The following is a 21,282-nucleotide window of genomic DNA, read 5'->3' as shown; positions in this document are numbered from 1 at the left end:
GGGAACTCCGTCACTCCGCAGAGAGAGAGAAATACGTGGGACTGGGAGGCAGTGAGATGAGGGGCTTCAGGAGGACGAGCTGGTTAGAGCTGAGGCACTGGGAGAGAGAGAGGGAGGCAGTGTGGGCTAGTGGTTAGAGCTGAGACACTGGGAGAGAGAGAGGGGGGCAGTGTGGGTTAGTGGTTAGAGCTGAGACACTGGGAGAGAGAGAGAGGGAGGCAGTGTGGGTTAGTGGTTAGAGCTGAGACACTGGGAGAGAGAGAGGGGGGCAGTGTGGGCTAGTGGTTAGAGCTGAGACACTGGGAGAGAGAGAGGGAGGCAGTGTGGGTTAGTGGTTAGAGCTGAGGCACTGGGAGAGAGAGAGGGAGGCAGTGTGGGCTAGTGGTTAGAACTGAGGCACTGGGAGAGAGAGGGAGGCAGTGTGGGTTAGTGGTTAGAGCTGAGACACTGGGAGAGAGAGAGGGAGGCAGTGTGGGCTAGTGGTTAGAGCTGAGGCACTGGGAGAGAGAGAGGGAGGCAGTGTGGGCTAGTGGTTAGAACTGAGGCACTGGGAGAGAGAGGGAGGCAGTGTGGGTTAGTGGTTAGAGCTGAGACACTGGGAGAGAGAGAGGGAGGCATTGTGGGCTAGTGGTTAGAGCTGAGGCACTGGGAGAGAGAGGGAGGCAGTGTGGGTTAGTGGTTAGAGCTGAGACACTGGGAGAGAGAGAGGGAGGCAGTGTGGGCTAGTGGTTAGAGCTGAGACACTGGGAGAGAGAGAGAGGGAGGCAGTGTGGGCTAGTGGTTAGAGCTGAGACACTGGGAGAGAGAGAGAGGGAGGCAGTGTGGGCTAGTGGTTAGAGCTGAGACACTGGGAGAGAGAGAGGGAGGCAGTGTGGAACCAGAGGTAGACTGGCAGTGAGAAGTGGGAGAAGGTTAGTGAGGACTGTGGAGGGGATGAAAAGTGAAAATCCTCCACCCCAACAATGCATAAAAAGACAAGAAAAATGAGAGTAGAGAACAAAATGATTTTATAAATGAGAAGGCCCTCAGGGAGGGTGGATGGAGGGAGAGTGTCCTTCAGGACTCCTTAAGAAAGACAGCAGATTCCATATTTAGCCCCTGAATAGAGGAAGCCTGATCAATGCGGCATCTATTATTAATGCACAGTAATGCTAGACCACACTGTGGTCCCTGCGAGTCTCTGTACGCCATGGGAAACAGAGAGAGCAGAGGGGGAGAGAGACAGCGTTCAGCGAAGAGAGGTCAGAGCAGGAGAGAGGGCAGAGAGGGACAGGGACTGGGCGAGAAAGAAGGAAGGAGAGAGGCGAAGAAAGAGAGAGCTCAGTCTAACAGAAGAGAAGGCGCTGATGTCAAGTCCTAAAGACTGCAGACCCAAGTTTTCTCCTGCTGGTTTGCAGGAGAGCGCCCCCCTTGCTCAGAGGAGTGCACTACAATATGGCCCTATGCAAGGCACTACATAACCTTCACCAGGGCTGTGCCTGGCGTGGCTCTTTTCTGCTACACATCCATTCGGTTTGCAGCAAAAACAAACAGGAAATGGTAAAAGCACCACGTGACAGGTGTAAGAGAGCCAAGCGTAGTACCAGCTGGTAACGTAACACTCCTCTCGAGCTGGCAGCCGAAGAGCAGAGCTTGCTGAAGAACTTTGCGCCCTGCTGCGTTGGAGGTGAGGCAGGATCACCCACCGTCAGGGGAGAAGACCCGAACCAGCACACTGGAGCTGCAGTCTAGCATATTTTATACAGGCCAAAGTTACACATTTTCACACTTCATATAAGACTGCAGAATGGCCATGTAGATCATCTGTGTGCATCCAGTACAGCCGCCTTGGGGCAACTCTCCTCCAGGTATTGGGAAGGCATAGACTTGTCATAAGAGCCTGAAGTACAACTTAGTGACCACAGCCTGGCCATAGGAACTGGACACAGGCAGACCTGGACACCCAGAGAGGACAGGCTCAGTGTTCACAGCCTGGCCATAGAAACTGGACACAGACAGACCTGGATACCCAGAGAGGACAGGCTCAGTGACCACAGCCTGGCCATAGAAACTGGACACAGGCAGACCTGGACACCCAGAGAGGACAGGCTCAGTGACCACAGCCTGGCCATAGAAACTGGACACAGGCAGACCTGGACACCCAGAGAGGACAGGCTCAGTGACCACAGCCTGGCCATAGAAACTGGACACAGGCAGACCTGGATACCCAGAGAGGACACACTCAGTGACCACAGCCTGGCCATAGAAACTGGACACAGGCAGACCTGGACACCCAGAGAGGACAGGCTGTGCTCCCACTGCCAGCAGGGAGAAGCAAACAGAGATGTCATAATGGAAGAAATAGTAAGTAGAAGGCTGGGCGCCACAGCGGTAAGGAAAATCTCTTATTACAAACCTTGAGGTCAGGAAAGAAATGAAATAAGGAAAAGCACATTAACTTATAAACGTGTGTAAGTGCAGTCACAAGTCACAACAACCACCTGAGGTCAGGAGTCGACTCGCCATCTCTCAGGCACCTCCCAGATGAGCCACTCCGATGAGCCAAAAGACTGGTCATGGGACCTCCAGAGGATCATGTGACACTAAAGGGTTCAGGTCAATAGTGTACGGAAAACATATACTATATGGAGAAATATCTAACATCCTAAAACTGCATCGCCACCTGTGTTGAGACTCCTCTCAAGGGTGATATAGTGTGGTCAGACCACCCACTGTGATTTTTATCCATGAGTTACAGGCAGTCCCTCAGATGAGACATTAAACTGAAGTCCTGACAACACGTTTGCCATTGCATCCTGGCCAAATTGTATTCTGGGACTGCACAGTCTGGCTGCTCTAAATATCCCTAAAAACTCAACCAGTGAAGTCCTTTCTCACTCCTCCACCTGATCTGCTGTGCGTCACCCAGGTAGGAGCTGCACTGCACCGCTGGATGAAGCAACTCCTCTATGTAAAACAAATACAGGAATCTGCCGTCTACTCATGTAAATGCACAGCTTGTAAAAACTGACCAGCCGGGTACATTTAAGAGCTACTTTCAACAACTTCCTTAGATGTGCGATCAGTGTTGCAGCATGAACAGAATGTATCAGAACATATCCAGTCCCCATTTACAAGGGGCACGTGGAAAGTTCCAAGTCTAAGATCGAAGGACAGTTTGTCCAATGCACTCGGACAGGCTGCAATACTCCTCACTGCTCTTCGTCCCTAGCAGCTAGACTAAAGCAAATCCTGAAAATAAAGAAAAAAGCTAAAAGGAAATGCAAACATCGATTCCAAATGTAGAAGACAGATCCAAAGCAATCTAACACACCAGAAAGGTACAAAACGTCTCATTTGTGTTTGTCCTGGTGGTTGATGGCCCCAGTGAGGAAGAATAAGAGGGAGAGGAAGAGAGAAACAGCTGTCACGCCAAGTCTCATAACACCAAGGGCAGCGCCACACTCATCACAGCTACCGAAACAGTAAACAATGAACTAAAACTGAAGTATGCTGAAGCTTCAGATCAACAGTATAAGGGATTTCAGAGCTCCTTCCTTTATTTCATACATCAGTTGTGCTCTCCTCTGTATTTCTGAAAAGAAGACACATACCTTTTATCTTATATCTATCGATCCCTTATATTGGGGGGTTACACCGGTATAACGGTGCCTGAACCAATTTCTCTGGCAAATTAAAAAAAAACAAATGAAAAGCTCATAAGACCACTGTGCATTACAGACATTCCCACTGCAATAAGCAATACCAACTAACAGTGCATTCATAGGTAACTTTACCAATTAACACTGCAATCAACAATACCAACTAATAATGCAATCACAGGTAACTTACCAATTAACACTGCAATTAACAATACCAACTAACAATGCAATCACAGGTAAAACTTACCAATTAACACTGCAATTAACAATACCAACTACTGTAACAATGCAATCACAGGAAACCTTACCAATTAACACTGCAATTAGCAATACCAACTAACAATGCAATCACGGGTAACCTTACCAAATAGCACTGCAATTAACAATACACAGATCCTGGTCCATTAGCAACGTCGAAAGCCACGATCCACACTGCAGAGGGAGATATGTGTGGATATGTGGGGTGAGGGCAGAGGGGAGAAGGAAGAGGGGGCGGCAGGGGTGCGGGTCAGGCAGTCCGATCACTTGTGTGTGTGTCTCACTCTTCTGCTCCAAACAATGCACATCATTTGCCCTAACCTGTCAAAGACCATCGTGAAGTGTTCCCAACAGCTTTTAAGAAAATCTCTTGACTTTCAAGTGTCTTTCATGAACATTTCACAAACTGCCAGATCATTAGAGAACTTGCCACCTGGCCCAGAGAAGGGAGGGCCAGTTTATCAGTACATTCTGGTTCTGTCACACCTCTTAATGACCGACATCAGCTCATTGTAGGCCGAAATGGACCATATGACCCACTTGTCCCACTTCTCACTGGACTCGGGGGCTTTAAAGGAACCAGCTGCAGACACACCCGCCATCCAGATCCGTAAATCCCTCGTTGTAGACCAGCTGAGAAATGACAACGTGAGCCACTGCTCCTGGAAGGCTCTGCATTAAAACCTGTCAGCTGCATTTATAACGTCCAGCTCCAACATTTACCTACTTCCAGAGAATTCAAATTGTCCACATACACCATTGTCCACATGCAGTTTCATTTGTGATGATGTTTCTAGAACAGATTTCAATGTATATGAGGATATAACAGGTGTATTACTGTAGCAGAAGGGGAGCAGGAACCGAAAATCTGACAATAGTGCCTCTACGCAAATGAACAGATCATTCAATACAGCTCCCTTAGAGCGCAATACTGTATCCTGGAAACGCACACAGGACACAGGCTGGGCACGGGGCCTTCAGTGTCTGCCCGGTAACCCCAGGGAGCCAGGGTTTGAGAGGGCAGGTCTCATTTGGCTGGGGTGCCACCCTACCTTCCATGGACATGGGCTCCAGGATGCCGAACTGCTTCAGCACGGCCACGAAGAGGATGATGACCACGCCCACCGCGAACAGCTCCATGCCGTGGATACCCATCCCTGCGCGGCGCCCACTGGCATCCGGGATGGAGCGACAGCCCCCTCCTCCGCTGGGGTGTCTCGGGGGGCGGGGGGGGGGGGGGGGGTGAGGGCAGAGGGGAGAGGGGGTGGCAGGGGTGGGGGTCAGGCAGTCCGATCACTTGTGTGTGTGTGTGTGTGAGACGAGGGGTTGGGGTGGTACCCTCTCTGGACGTTTCAGGTTCACCCACTCATGTCCGAGCCCACACCGCTCCGCTCACCCCCCAGAGACAGAGGAAGAGGGAGCGAGAGGGAGAGGAGGAGGCAGGTGGCTGGAGACAGGCCGGCAGGTCCAGGAGCTTCGTGGTGGTTTTGGTATTAAAGTAAGAACGCAGGGAATTTGGAAGAGCAGAGACCCCCAGTGCACGTCGCAGACCCCGTAGGGATCATCTCTGCAGCTGGAAACCAGCACACAATTTCTGTGCAATTGTTTTTTTTTTAAATGTCAAAATGTGGTTTTCTCTTTGAATGGAAACGATACTCTTCTCCTCTGTTTACGAGGATCGATAAGGGGTTGGACGCCCACCAGCCTGATGCGCTGGGCTTCTCAGCCTTGTTTGTTTGCGCTTTGTGTTTTGAGGTGTCAGGTTTCGCCCTCCTTGAGAGCTCAGTCCTCTGCGCTCTCCAATCTGCCAGCTCCTCGAAGGGATACACCAGGAGCTCTGGGGTGGAGCCTCCTTCAACACCGCCCGAAAGAAGCACTGAGGCACGCTGACTGACTGACACACCGAGCGATCTACTGACCCGGCTGAAATAGCCCCTGCCACACTGACTGAAGAACGCCTCAAGTGATATAAAGCCTGACACCAGGACTCAGATAATACCCAACACACCGAATGTCTGACACGTCAGTTGAAGTAATCCCTGAATCTCTTGACTGCCTCCCTGACTGAAGCAATCCCTGAAACACTGATGTACTGACTGTGTGACTGATAGAATCCCTGAATCTCTTGACTGCCTCCCTGACTGAAGCAATCCCTGAAATACTGATGTACTGACTGTGTGACTGATAGAATCCCTGAATCTCTTGACTGCCTCCCTGACTGAAGCAATCCCTGAAACACTGATGAACTGGCTGACTGCTTGACTGATATAAACCCTGACGCACTGACTGGGTGATACCCAACCAAAATAATTCCTGACACACTGACTGACAACACGTTGACCCAAATAATCCTTGAATCCTTTAGCGACTTGAAACCTTAACTGTAGTAATGCCTGATACACTTATTTACTGGCTGAAACCCAGACTGAAATAATCCTTGATTTGCTGACTGACACCTGGACTGCAATAATGCCTGACACACTGACTTACTGACTGACACCTGGACTGCAATAATGCCTGACACGCTGACTTACTGACTGACACCACAACTGCAATAATGCCTGACACACTGACTTACTGACTGACACCACAACTGCAGTAATGCCTGACACGCTGACTTACTGACTGACACCACAACTGCAGTAATGCCTGACACACTGACTTACTGACTGACACCTGGACTGCAATAATGCCTGACACACTGACTTACTGACTGACACCACAACTGCAGTAATGCCTGACACGCTGAGTTACTGACTGACACCTGGACTGCAATAATGCCTGACACACTGACTGACTGACTGACACCTGGACTGCAGTAATGCCTGACACGCTGACTTACTGACTGACACCTGGACTGCAGTAATGCCTGACACACTGACTTACTGACTGACACCTGGACTGCAATAATGCCTGACACGCTGACTTACTGACTGACAGCTGGATTGCAATAATGCCTGACACGCTGACTTACTGACTGACACCACAACTGCAGTAATGCCTGACACACTGACTTACTGACTGACACCACAACTGCAATAATGCCTGACACACTGACTTACTGACTGACACCTGGACTGCAATAATGCCCGACACGCTGACTTACTGACTGACACCTGGACTGCAATAATGCCTGACACGCTGACTTACTGACTGACACCTGGACTGCAATAATGCCTGACACGCTGACTTACCGACACACAACCACAACTGTAATAATGCCTGACACACTGACTGACTGAAACCAAGACTGCAGTAATGCCTGACACACTGACTTACTGACATCCCGAATGAGGTATTTCTGACACGCCAACAGTCTGAGTGATGAGGCGCTGCCTGATTGTACTGATGTCACGTCCTAGAAATGTTTCTTAGCTGACTAACTGCCTTAACTAACCCACTCTTAATTAAACAGCAGAGAAAGATATGCATGCATGCTGACCACATCCAACCATCTAAAAAATGCCTCCAAACAAACAGTCAGACCCCGACTTTTATCCCTAGAATAAACACACCCGGCACAAACTTCAAGTCACCCACACTTCCTCTCCCAACAGCCAGAACAGCCACAGCCCCTGTGGAGCCATCACGCCCAGAAGCAGCCCCCTCTTGCCCTGAATTCGCCCGGCTGTGAAGGATGAGCTCCGGAAGGGCCCCTCAAGGCTCACCCTGCCCCTGTGAGCCGCTCGACGTGTCCATGGGGTCCCTGCTGGCCTGCCTCCGGCTGCCCCGCGCTCGGAGAGAGAGGAGGAGGCCGGGGATCTGCGCGTCCTCGACGGGGCTAGAGGGGGGAAGGGGTGAGGAGGGGGTCGGGGTGGGGGGGCGGTAATAACGCGTCCTGCGAGGGTAGCTGTTGCCCCCCCTCCAAAAAATATCTGGGGTTGTCTCCCGAAGGTCGGATCGCGTTTCCTGCCGTCCCGGGACACTCCGGAGGATTATTTCCTGAAAGGCTGAGCTCTCGGCATCTCGGTTTCCACCTCCCTCTGCCTCGCCTTCTCTCTCTGTCCTGTGAGAAAAGCACTGGATATCCCTGCCCGGGACGCTCTCTCTCTCTCTCTCTCTCCTCCTCTGCCCACCTCCCCCTCCCTCGCTCCCTCCCTCCCACTGACAGCGCACTCTCATCCCATCTCTTCTGTTTCCTGTTTCACCCACACGGCCCCTCTCGCTCTCTCTAACCTCAGTCACTCTGACCCTTAGACAAACATCTTCCCGGGCCCGCAGAGAGGAGATTAAACTCCCTGGGACACTCCCTCCCTCCTTGGGTAATGGCGTTAGCAGGGCTGGAAAGCCAGAGCTCAATGCCCTGCGATCGACAAGCACAGGGGCAGTCAGACAGTACCCTCTCAGCCTGGATCTCAGATCAGATCAGATCGCCGGGGCACAGCAGTTTCAGCCGTCCCAGATTTGAACCAGCTGCAGATTCTTCAGAAAAAGTACTGTATAAACCCCACATACTTCACACCTGTAGCCTGTTGTTGAGTTAGTTGGCTCACACCGGAATTTGTTTGGAATTAAGATCGGCGCATTTGCTTTCCGGCTTCATCGGGGTGCACTCTGCACAGTCTGCGGCTGGTAAAACCTGCAGTGGATCAAACTGCTGTGCAAGAGGAATCTTCATTCGTTTCAGGAAGCTGTGCAGATCAGGCACGACCAAGTGGCGCAGTTCAGTCTACACTAGCTGCAGACAGCTCACATTAATGTCATGTACAGACAGTCGGCTAATTGTAGAGATGTTGTACGGATGTGGCTTAGAACAGATGCGTGGAATCAGACAGATGTAATGACTGTACTGTGGCCACAAGTTCTTCCACAATGCTCAATTGCTATACTGCTGTAGTGAAAAAGACTCAAACTCCGAACTCCGATTATCATCCAATGCAGAGCGCTGACTAGGGACGCCTTCCAGATATTTATATGGAGTCTGCATCTTTGTGAGATGGGATGATTTGCCCACAAAAAGTTGATTTTTCCTACAAATGCCATAGAAATGCCTACAACATGGTTCTGGTGATAAACCATGCATGTGTATGATAAATACAGGTAAATAAATATAAAAAAGTATTGTTTAATACTTAATACAAGAGCTTAGCTTGGTAGTCCTAAAAGCCCAGCAGTGTAATAATGACAGCGGGGAGGACAGTCAATGACACATGGTGCACGTTTCCAGTAGACAGGAAAGACAGAGCTGAGCAGGGTCATAGACCTGGGTGAGCCCAGGATTTCACACACCTGCAGTGTAGTCAGCCCCCTTCCTGTCCAGCACAGCCCTAGGGACACTTCGGGTCCCCCAGTCCTCTAGACTTCAGCTCATTGCAAAGCATCTTTACAGCCTTTTGACTCAACGCTGACACCTGCTGACCAGAGAGTGCCAGTGCATAGTCTCCAGGGTGCCTGATTAAAACGCAGTGTCATCTTAACTGACTGACTTCTTCACTCCTCTCCGGACAGACATTGCATTATTGATGAGTGGGGGGCAGGAAGTGGGGGGGGGGCTTTTAGGAAGAGCAAAGAGCTTAACTAACTGCCAGAGAAGAGAGCAATCATGGCGCTGGTTTTGCAGTGATGCTCACACAGCAGAAAACTACACCCATCCTGGGGGCAAGAAAACGCACACACACTCATCTCTTCTAACGTGCACACGTTCTCACACACACACACACACACACACACCAGTCAGCCCAGGTTCCTGTTAACCCTTTAGCTGACCTTCATGACACCAAATACCTGCAGGAGGAACTAAAAGCACAGAGTTTAGCGGATGACACTATAGCCCGTTTCACCTTCACTAGGCTCCCAGCAGGTCTCCTCCTTCTCCTGCCCTTTCCCTCCATCCATTCCCCTTCAATAAGCACTCAGTCCAATACAGGAGCAGGGAGCTGGGGCCTCACCCAGCACAGACCAGGCACCAGTCCATCGCGGGGAACAGAAAGGGTGATTAAGACAAACGGATGAAGTCTGACAGCATGTCTCTGGACTGTTGGAGGAAACCGGAGCACCTGAATGACCTGTGGCTGGAGACAGAACGTGCACACTCCCCACGGACGGCACTGTACTGAGTCCCCTAGAGCTGAGGCAGCAAAGCTAACCACCACCACTGGCCCACTGCTTCTGCATCCCCTGCTCTGTAACAGACCAAACCCCTTTCCTGTCCGGATCGAGCCCCACATATCCGGCCGTCACCAAACTCAGATGAAGGCGACCCTGTTTCCACCCTCCATCAGATCGGGATAGGGATATTTCAAAATCATGTGGGACACACACCGAGTCCTGTTCCAGCTGTGCTTAGTGTGCTTACTATCAAGAGTGTCCCAATATTCAGTGGAGGCTCCTAATATTCCTAATATTCTGTCAGTTGGCACCAGTGCTTCTCGTTATGCAGTCCAGATCTCATTCCCTAATTTTAATCCCGGCCCACATTCCTAAACCTAATTTAAAAGGATGTGTCGGTTCACTCATTCCCCGGGGTGCGGGTGCTTCCACGGTCGGCATGCTGATCTCCTGTTGATGTCCTTTGAGGGGGAAGGGGCAGGCGAGGGTCTCACACACAACTCGGCTTTGCTTGGAGGACAACAGAGACAAGAAATGTAGTGGAAAGTTTTCCCTGGCGAGAGCAGAGGAAAGCCAGCGAAGGAAGGAGAGAGGGCGAGCCCAGCGCACTCTGCCACTCAGAGCGCTTTAATATTTTACATGCTCAAGGTGGATCGATAGCTTGTTTATTGCTCAGCGCTTATAAAATGACAGGGAGAGGCTTTTCAAAAAGTCAATCTGCAAGACAGAAGCAAGAGAGCCATGCCACCCCCCCTCCCCTCCACTCCACTCGAACAGTCAGCTGTTCTCCCTGCTTTCCCAGAACTTCCATTAACGAAGAAACTGGCCCACCCTAAACGGTCTAGACTCTGCAACCCTACCACTCTTCTCCTTATCTCACCAGAAACCTTAACCCTTACCTGAAGCGAAGTCTAAACCTCAGCTGCCACTCAAACACAGACTCGTACACCTTGTTGGAGAAAGGTTTCTGCTCCCCCTTGAAAGACAGTCGGGAGTCTGTCTCGGGAGGTAAAAGAAGTATTTATTTAATGCGCGTGGGAGTGAAACAGGCAGAGAAATACGCTCCTGTCCGGGCACCCGCTTCTCTCAACACTGTTAGCTCAGGATAAACAGGGGGAGTCCGAGCAATGAACACAAATGGACATTACGAGGAAGCGCATTATGAACAGAGGACAGGAAGCACTTACGCAAAGTGTGGCAGGTGCCTGGGACAAGCCACTCACAGCAGCAACACTGCAAGCTCACACTCACACTGCCAGCCACTAGGGGGCGCTACTGCAGTTGTGTCCTGGCTGACCACACACACGCTGGCAATGGCAGCACTCAGCCAATTGTGCACGTCTGTTGGAAGAATCAACAGAAGCAGAACTTCCAGACCACAGGCCCTGTTACTCAGCAGCCCCACTGACTCTGATAAGCAAGTTGGAGATCACGCTGTCAGCCACCCAGCACTGCTCTCATTGAGGTGGCTCTGGATCTCTGAGCACGTGAAACCTCACAATGACAACACTGTGAGGTGCAAGAGAAGCTCCCTTTTCTCTTCTGTTACTGAACTCTGCAGCAGTCTGCCCTAAGCTGCTTCCAGCCCCAACGGCACTAACCCCAAACACATCCCTAATTATCCATGCGTTATCTAACCCCTCATCTACAGTCCAATAATGAGCCACTTGACACACAGTGAAAACGTTACAAGTGACAGATGCCTTTGGCGACCTCTTGTGGCAGGTCATGGGTCATTACAGTCCCTCCACAGCCCGGCCTTCGGCACTTGTGTAGTGCCAACATGGTTAAACGATGACACTCTCAGTGGCACTCTGTTTGCACGAAGCGGCGAAACACAAAGACCAGAAGAACAAACTTGTTTGCTAGCGAACAGGTATTACTTTTAAACTGTTGTATTTTACTGCAACATCTAATGATAGTAAAAAAACTCTCACGGTTGACCTTAGGGAACTGAACAAAGCGAAGGTTGCTGCTGAACTGCCTAGGATAAAAGAGGTCATTGTCAGGTGACGCATGAGAAATTCAAACAGCCAGAAAGACCATCCTCATTAGCTCATTCACCTCCTCACTTCTTCAGTGCCCATGCCGACAGTGTGCGTGACATGATCGCCAAGCGTGAGCCTGGCAGAGCCTGCTGGGATACCGAGCCCTAGAGCCAGCTGTCCTTACACAGACACCATGCGTTACTGCAGACAGGGGGTGCCTTGGTTTGGGCTGGAGATGACAGGGTGTTTGAAAGAGATTTGTTCTTCCTGAACTGAGAGAGATGTCATTCCCCTAATGTACCAAAACACCCTTATACCTAAGCACGCGATAGGAATCAAAGACCTGATGAAAGGTAATTTATTTGATTAATGATGATCACTGTAGAGAACTTCATGACAAGAAAAACAAGCTACAAAAAATGTATTTCCACTCTGGAACAGGTGGAAGGGACTGAAGATCTGTAGTTTTGAACAGAGCAGGCTACGAGAGGACCTGATCAAGTCCTCAAAGACATTGACAAAGTCAACCCAGTGGACTTCTGCAGAATCACCACTGAACACATGAACAGAGGACATACGAGTGGAAACTATTTGGAAGTGCATTTAGAACCGAGAGCAGGAGGCTCTCCTTTACACTCTGGTTTGTGGGTGAATGGAACAAACCACACAGCCATGCTGCTGAAGCTGATACCAACAGGATCGAGGGACCAGATGGACCACTCTCATTTGTAATCTTATGTTCTCATGTTCTATCAAATCTTAATTCAAATAAAATGTACTTTCTGTTAAATAGCAGTAACCCCACCAATCACTTTGAGAAAATGTCTCCAAAAACACAGTGGCCCCTGGAGAGAGAGATGATGTGGGGGGTCACCCCGATGATGCACCCAATTTCTGTCTTTACATACCTAGTGACATCTTCTTTTTAAGTGCAGCTTTATTTCAGCAGATTCAAGGACAGGAGTATCTAAGCAGAAATAAAAAGAATGGGAAGAAGACAGAGGCAGGTGTAAAAACCTGTGTTTGTGTGGTGTGTGTAGTGCATGTTGTGTAGTGTGTGTGTGGTGTGTGTAGTGTGTGTGGTTTGTGGTGTTTGTGGTTTGTGTCTGTGTGTGTGGTGTGTGTAGTGTCTGTGTGGTGTTTTTTGTGTTGTGTGTATGGGGTGTGTAGGGTGTGATGTGTGTGTGTGGTGTGTGTGAGGTAAATGTTTTTGTGGGGTGTATGTGTGGAGTATGTGTGTGTGGGGTGTGTGGTGTCTATGTGAGCTGCGTGTAGTGTGTGTACAGACTGTGGTGTGGGTGGTATGTGTGTGGTGTATGTAGTGTGTGTAGAGTTGTTGGTGGGTGTGGGGTGTGTGGTGTGTAGTGCATGTGGGGTGTGTAGTGTTTGGGGATTGTAGTGTGTGTGGGGTGTGTGGGATGTGTGTGGTGTGTAGGGTGTAAGTGTGGTGTGTAGTGCGTGTGGGGTGTGTAGTGTTTGGGGATTGTAGTGTGTGTAAAGTGTGGGATGTGTAGTGTGTGTAGAGTCTATCTGTGGTGTGTGTGTAGTAGTGTGTAGTGTAGTGTGTAGTGTGTGTGTGGGGTGTGGTCTGTCTGTGGTGTGTACGTGTGGTGTGTAGTGTGTGTGTAGAGTCTGTCTGTGGTGTGTACGTGTGGTGTGTAGTGTGTGTGTAGAGTCTGTCTGTGGTGTGTGTGTGGGGTGTGTAGTGTGTGTAGAGACTATCTGTGGTGTGTGTAGTAGTGTGTAGTGTGTAGTGTGAAGAGTCTGTGATGTGTGTGTAGTAGTGTGTAGTGTGTGGGGTGTGTGTAGTGTGTGTACAGTCTGTCTGTGGTGTGTGTGATTAGTAGTGTATAGTGTATAGTGTGGAGTGTGTGTACAGCCTGTCTGTGGTGTGTGTAGAGTCTGTCTGTGGTGTGTGTATAGTGTGTAGTGTGTGTGGGGTGTGTAGTGTGTGTAGAGTCTGTCTGTGCTGTGTGTGTAGTAGTGTGTAGTGTGTGTGGGGTGTGTAGTGTGTGTAGAGTCTGTCTGTGCTGTGTGCGCTGTGTGTGGCCTTACAGAGCGCAGGGCTGGCGCAGCTGTGATAAGTGCTGAGCGAGCAGTTATTAATGCACTGTGTTAAAGAGAAGGGAGAGGTGCGGGGGCGCGGCGATCGATGGGAATGTATTCCGCTGTGCTGTTTATCTTGCTGAATGGCTGCTGGCAGTAATGGGCGCCAGAGGGTGGCATTGGGTTGGGCAGGGGCCAGGGAGGCACTTACCTGGGCACACTGGGGAGAGAAGAGCTTTTACTGCGCACATTGGACAGAGAAGAGACCTTACTGGGCAGAAAGTGTTAACTGGGTGAAGGTCATGTGAAGTCAGATCCCTCTCTTGTGCAGAACCCTCTCTGAGAACAGATTCTTCTTGTGCAAAAAACTCGGAGGACAGAGTCCTCTCTTGTGCTGAGAGCTCAGAGGTCGGATCCCTGTGTTGTACAAAGCGCTCTGAGGACAGATCCTTCTCTTGTGCAGAGCCCTCTTAGGTCAAATCCCTCTCTTCTGCAGAACCCTCTGAGGTCAAATCCCTCTCTTGTGCAGAGCCCTCTGAAGGCTGATCACTCTCTTGTGCAGAGCCCTCTGAGGGTAGATCCCTGTCTTGTGCAGAGCCCTCTGAGGGCAGATCCCTGTCTTGTGCAGAGCCCTCTGAGGGCAGATCACTGTCTTGTGCATAGCTCTCTGAAGGCTGATCACTCTCTTGTGCAGAACCTTCTGAGGGCAGATCCCTATCTTGTGCAGAGCCCTCTGACGGCTGATCACTCTCTCTTGCAGCGCCCTCTGAGGGCAGATCCCTATCTTGTGCAGAGCCCTCTGACGGCTGATCACTCTCTTACAGCGCCCTCTGAGGGCAGATCCCTATCTTGTGCAGAGCCCTCTGACGGCTGATCACTCTCTTGTGCAGAGCCCTCTGAGGGCAGATCCCTATCTTGTGCAGAGCCCTCTGAGGGCAGATCACTCTCTTGTGAGGTCAGATTCCACTGTTGCTTGTAGAGCAATGCACTGTTGTCAAGGGAATTATTTAGGATCCTATCGAGGGAGAGAACATTCAAGTCTTTTGCTTAGCACCGTAGCTGTGAGTCACCTGTTGCTGCTGAAGGGAATTGCTATGGCCACGGCAATACAGGCCTGTGATTTGGGTTGAAAGAAGGATGGAGAGAGACAGAGAGAGATGCTGAGACAGAGTAGAGACAGAGGAAAGGAGTATACAGACAGCTTATAACCACACTCTTTCATCAGATGACAGGATGTGCAAGTGAGTGATGGCTTTCAGGTGAAGAGGAGAGGAGGACGGCGTCATTAAAACACTAACATGCTTTTAACTGCTGACACAATAACCAACTGGGAAACCGCAAAATACAGGATATCACAGTAAGCCTTAACATTACGTCAATACACCCGCAACACAACAAGCACAAAACCTAGCAGACACCAACGCATCAGACCCTCTCACCCAGAGGGTCTGTCAGCACTGAATTCCATTAGCTGCCGCTTCCCCGCGGAGGTGCCCTCCAGTGGTCATGGTGTGAACTACACCCTTTCAGTCCCTCACCTGATCACTCTCGCTCCGCCTGCCCTCTCATGAATCTTTGCCATATCTCCCTTTCTCCGCCTCTGTGGGGTGTGCGAAAGGACAAATTCCTAATGCAAGAAATTGTATATGGCCAAAAAAGTTTTCTTATCTTGTATATTATTGTTATTATTGAGAGGCTTCCTTTCTGTTCTCTGATCTCTGAACCGGAGATCACACGCTGGGCTGCAGCTCTATGGAGTCTCCTCCTCCCCTCTCAGTGTTTCCGACTCTCACCCATGAGCCGGGGGCTGTGAACAGACTCCTCTCTCCTCCCCTCCGCCCCCCTCCAGACCCCGCACTCCAGACTCCGTGCCCCCGGCGAGGAACGCAGCCGCCCCAGGCTGTAATGTCCCAGGGATAAAAAGCTCAGAGCCTTTTAAAAACCGCCCTGCTCCCACTCCCTCTCCCAGCGGCCCGAGCAGAGACTTTTCCCCAAAGTCAGCAGAAAGCTGAGAAATAAATCAACCCACAAGAAGGCTGACCCTCCTTGGGGAGGCTCGGCCCAGACAATTAGCTGGGCTCTTAACGATTAATGGAGCGAAGCGAAGCGCTTTGTCTATATCGGGGGGATACTGGGCGGCACTGGCTGCAGGCCAGTCAGTCCTTCTGGAAAAAAGCCCCTGTCATCACCTCTGGAAAGAAATGCAGTCTGGCTCACCTGTAACTTCAGATCAACACAGCCCCTCCACCAACAGGAACCCGGCCTCTGGCCATAACAGCTGGGCGAGCTTCCCAGCAGCGGGTCCACCTGCTGCAGAGCGTGTGATCGCCCTGGAGAGACCCAGCGAGAGTAACGCGCAGAAACCCAGCGCAGCTCTCCGGGCTAGCTCTGCCCCGGTGTGGCACTCCACATGAATACTCCCGCCAGCAGGTCTGCGGAGCAGGCGAGGGAAACTCACTCTAGTTCAGCCACAACCATTTTACATGCACTACTGTACTTGAAGGTCTGCAGGGTGCCGAATGGAAAGACCAGCTTACACAAATTACTGTGGGAGTGTGGAACAAGCTGCCCAGCCGTGTCACTGAAGTCTATATCCTCGCTTCCTTCGAGAAGCAGCCAGATGAGATTCTCAGATCAATTAGCTCCTAATTACCGAACGGGCAAGATGGGGCAAACGGCTTCCTCTCGTTTGTAACCTCTTGAATGTTCCAATTTTCCTATTTTACTTCTCATTGATTCGAAAAAGAGGCTTTAACCTTTGTATTGACCTTTGACCTTTTTTAAAAAGTGCTGCATACTGTACAATAGTTCATAACCTTGTCTGCAACTCCAAGTGCGCCCTCCAGAGATCTGAAGAACAGAGTTAACGTGAAGAACCTCAGCCCAGCTCACCCATAACACACTCCCTTCATGCAGAGCACTATAAAGAAGCTCACTGGAGCTCAGCACTGACGTCACACGCTCCCATCTCACAAAGCTCACGACCATGACGGTCCAGAAGGCCGGTGTGACCTCGAGCACACGACACCGGTTCTGAACAGTCCGATGGCCAACCCGTCTCGAACCAGCGCGATCGCTCTGTACCCCAACCCCAGTTTGGTCATGTCTCGGGCCTATCGATTCCCGGGCAGTGCGGCCGTCTTCATGCTGCACGGAGATTCGGCGGCGCGGCTCTGAGCGTCTCTCGAGAGACGAGACCTTAGTTTCCAACAGTATCCCTCCTGCCCTCGCCCACTGACTGCACGAGCAGCCCCTGCTCTGCTGCTGTGTGAAAAGATGCTGTCTGAGGGCCCGTGCAGACTGAGGCTGCAGAACAGCTGACGAAACCGGGAGGTAAGGCATGAGATACAAACGGCTTGTTTAGAGGGGGATGAGGTAGGGATCGTAATACATTTCCCGGACCTGAAGGGAGAGCGAAGGAGGGGGAGGAAAAAGAGGAGGAAGAGGAAGAGGAGTAAGGAGGGAGAGGAAAGGAGGAGATGGAGGAAAAGATCTGGAGAGAGGAAGGAGAGGAAGAGGAAGGGTGAGGGAGCGAAGAGGAAGGGGGAAGAAGGGAGGGGCGTGTCCTTACCTGAGCGGTGGTATTTGGTGGAGCTGATTGGCCGCGACTCAGAGAGGAAGCGGCGACCCCTGCGGGAGAAACGGCGCCGCGTCTCCAGGGACAACACCGCGACCACGCCCCCCATGCCCCGCTTCGCCGCCGCCGGCAGCCCGAGGGTGAAAACAACAGCCCCCACACGCGACCCGGAGGCCAGAACCGAAGGACTATCGGCCCTCGCGGAACAAGGCCGGGTTTTATAACGAGCTGATCCTTTCTTCGTTTTTTTGCCGAAAAACGAGGGAGTCTGACATAGACCAGCTTTCCAACATTGCAGGAAAAAAAAGGTACAACGGACAGAGGCCTGCGCGTGCGCTGAAACCCGCTGACAGTCTGCGTCTCGGGTGTGTTTCCTGGGCTGAGAGCCGGGGGTGGTGCTCGACTCAGGCGACTCCTGCACTGGACTGAGGGGCGGTGAAGAGCGCAGGGATATGAGAGCCCCTTACACAGCTGGGGCTCCCCGGCCTGCGACACACTGAGACGTGTGACCGTGTGTGCGTGCGTGTGTGTGTGTGCGTGTGTGAGGTAGTTCCAGGGCAGGCCAGTCCGTTTGAAGACCCCATGTGGTCGTGGTGACTCAGAGCAGACAGGAGGAGGCTGCGACAGGGAGAACAATATATATAGAAAGAGACAGGGAGGCCGACAGCTCGGAAAGGACACCTCAGGGCTGGTTGAAAGGGGGTGAAAGATCAAAGTCTTCGCGGCAAAGAGTGTGACCTTTCCAAAACCTCTAAAACAAGAAACTCCTACTTCACTGCCTATACTTGAACTCCTCTTTTCTATCATATCTGTCTGAGTTACCTTCTCTGTCTCTCTCTACTATGGTTTTACTACAGCCCCCTACTGTAACAGGACTGTCCTACTGTACTTTACTACAGTCCCCTACTGTAACAGCACTGTCCTACTGCACTTTTACTACAGTCCCCACTGTAACAGCACTGTCCTACTGCACTTTTACTACAGTCCCTACTGTAACAGGACTGTCCTACTGCACTTTTACTACAGTCCCCACTGTAACAGCACTGTCCTACTGCACTTTTACTACAGTCCCTACTGTAACAGCACTGTCCTACTGCACTTTTACTACAGTCTCCACTGTAACAGCACTGTCCTACTGCACTTTTACTACAGTCCCCACTGTAACAGGACTGTCCTACTGTACTTTTACTACAGTCCCCTACTGTAACAGGTTCCATGTACTATGGTCACTTCATGGACATAGACGACAGTCACATTGACGTGACAATACATGCACCACTGCCAATAGCAAGCTTAGCACCTTGAAGCACTTTCTCGATAGATCTCTGAAACTAGGCATGACCTAACAGTACTCAGATGGGAGTCCTCCAAGAAAAATAAGGTTGCTGCTGTAGAACAGTGTTGGTGGACCAGTAGGTGGCACTGTTTCCTTCAGGACAAATGCCCCATGTTGGTTACAAGGGACACTTTGCTGTAGGAAGTGGTGTCCTTTGGATAAAATTATAAACCGAGACACTGGTTCTGCTCTGGGCTGCGTAAATACATCTATTTTCGAACCGCTTTTTGCAATTCAGGGTCGCTGGTGAGCCAGAGCCTATCCCAACGAGCAGCGGACGCAAGGCACGACACACCCTGGACAGGACACCAGGGACACATGCCGTGTCCAGAAAGTCGCATTGAGCCCTGAGTTCTTCCTGCAGGACCGCAATTTTGTGACGTGGCACAGAGGTGGGACTAAGGCCTGCAAGCATTTGACATTTCGACGTAATAAAAAAGGTGCAGGGACACAGGACATCCCCAGCACAGCACGGTACTGTAACAGTGCTAACTCCGGCACCACTGTGCCCATTTCCCCCTGAACTCCCCTGCTGCAGCCATTTCTCAGCGCTGCACTCGATCTGCTGTGCAGTGGAGCTCTTGGACGACCAGTGTCACCCAGGTGGGGCTGCACTGCAGGGTGGGGAGTGGGTCCCCTCCTGTACGTGAAGCTCTTTGGTCTGAAATTTGTACTTATTAATTAAACTTGTACTAATTATTGTCTTACAGGAGTTGTTCCCTGTAGGACCTTGGTCTCATGTCTTTCTAACAATGCCGTCTGTTCTCACAGTGCAGTCAGTTACCCGAGTCTGTCACCTCGCTCCAGAAACACAGTGCGCACGGGGTATTGTATGGCTTTGGTAAGGAAAGGAAAGATCCTTCCCCGGTCTCTTAACTGCAGTGAGGATAGCACGAGAGTATCACAGCCCTGACCCGAACTGTAATCCCATCCTTACACACAGACAGCTGTGACACACCCTCACACTAGCAGGGCTGTCCCTAGGGCCACAGACTGAGGTCAGCCTTTTCAAGTCACAAGCAGCACAAAGCAACAGGAACCACAAAACCCCACCACCACCAGAGACAGGCACACCCTTTTAATACCAGGCAAAAGCCCAAATACACCTATGAAAGTATAGACCCTTAACCAAAAACACATTTTACAACAAACCTCATTTGTGACCCTTCACGTACAGTAGATTAAAGGCGGTACAGCGACCTCTAGTGGCATGTCAGTTGTCACTGCAGCACTTCTGAAACGGGCCTGTCACACTGACTGTGCAAGAACTATACATATAATATAACATCACTTTATTAGCCCTATACAATTTCTTGCATTAGGAATTTGTCTTTTCATATACTGCAGCTGGCTCTCTATGAGACAGACAGGGAGAGAAGCTTGGGGTCAGAGCGCAGGGTCAGCTATTGTACAGCGCCCCTGGAGCAGTTGGGGTTCAGGGCCTTGCTCAGGGGATCTGTGGGATTTGAACCGGCAACCTTCCAGCCACAGGCACAGATCCTTAGCCACAGAGCCACCGCTCTCCGCCCCATCATAAAACAATATGAGATTCTTTGGGATAAAAAGGGGCAATAGAAATGCAAAGAACTGTTTGTATTGTTGGAGCAGAGTATTTCTGAACCGCTTAATCCAATTAACGGTCACAGGGAAGCCAGAGTCTATCTTGGTGAACAACGAGTGCAAGGCAGGGTACACCCTGGACTGCCAGTCCATCACAGGACAGACAGACACATATACACTCACACCAGGGCCCATATACTCAGAAGCCAATTAAACCATTAACAATGTAACCAAATTAGCAATTGCCAGCAGCTATATCACCCTGCAGCTCCCAGCTGGCAGCCCCAGTAAAGCTCAGCAGGTGTGAGCCTGGCCAGTACCTGGATGGGAGACTCCTGGGAAAGCTAAGGCTGCTGCTGGAGGAGGTGTTAGTGGGACCAGTAGAGTGTGCTCACCCTGTGGTCTGTTTGGGTCCAGTATAATGTAGCAATGAGGACACTATCCTATCAAAAAGGCACCGTCCTTCAGATGAGATTTAAAACTGAGGTCCTGTCTCTCTGTGGTCATTAAAAATCCCAGGGTGTTTCTCGAAAAGAGTCGGAGGTCTCCCATCCAGGTACTGACCAGGCTCACACCTGCTGAGCTTCAGTGGGTTGCCAGTTGTATATATTATATTTTAACATCATAATCTTTAATTGTAATTATACTGTATGTGTATAATTATATATATATATGTTTCTACATTATATATACATTATTCATAACATAGTCATTAAATAAAGACTGCTTATTTAATTAAGTAATTAAGAGGCGAGATGAAATGCTGTGGCACAGCTGTTGCATTACTGCCACACAGCCCTGGGACCCTGAGCCCAGTTCCTGGGGTGC

The 21,282-nt window shown here is 50.6% G+C and overlaps 1 protein-coding gene across 4 annotated transcripts in view; it reads right to left on the bottom strand.

Annotated features, from left to right (window-relative positions):
* The window catches only part of kcnip3a (Kv channel interacting protein 3a, calsenilin), an 87,749-nt gene that overhangs the window by 28,196 nt on the left and 38,271 nt on the right, over positions 1 to 21,282 (bottom strand). Inside the window, exon 1 of one of the 4 annotated variants that reach the window (XM_069180866.1) lies at positions 4,952 to 5,128. The exons of the other annotated variants lie outside the window; for them this stretch is intronic. Within the exon in view, the coding sequence (XP_069036967.1) occupies positions 4,952 to 5,054 (103 nt within the window). The 5' untranslated portion in view covers positions 5,055 to 5,128. Of the gene's footprint in view, positions 1 to 4,951; positions 5,129 to 21,282 lie in introns of those variants that run through there. 4 annotated transcript variants of the gene reach the window in all.

Source organism: Lepisosteus oculatus, chromosome 2 (genome assembly GCF_040954835.1).
Source record: "Lepisosteus oculatus isolate fLepOcu1 chromosome 2, fLepOcu1.hap2, whole genome shotgun sequence".
Taxonomy (NCBI): Eukaryota; Metazoa; Chordata; class Actinopteri; order Semionotiformes; family Lepisosteidae; genus Lepisosteus; species Lepisosteus oculatus.
The sequence above is the reverse complement of the archived record's forward strand: the minus strand, read 5'-3'. Positions and strand labels throughout refer to the sequence as shown.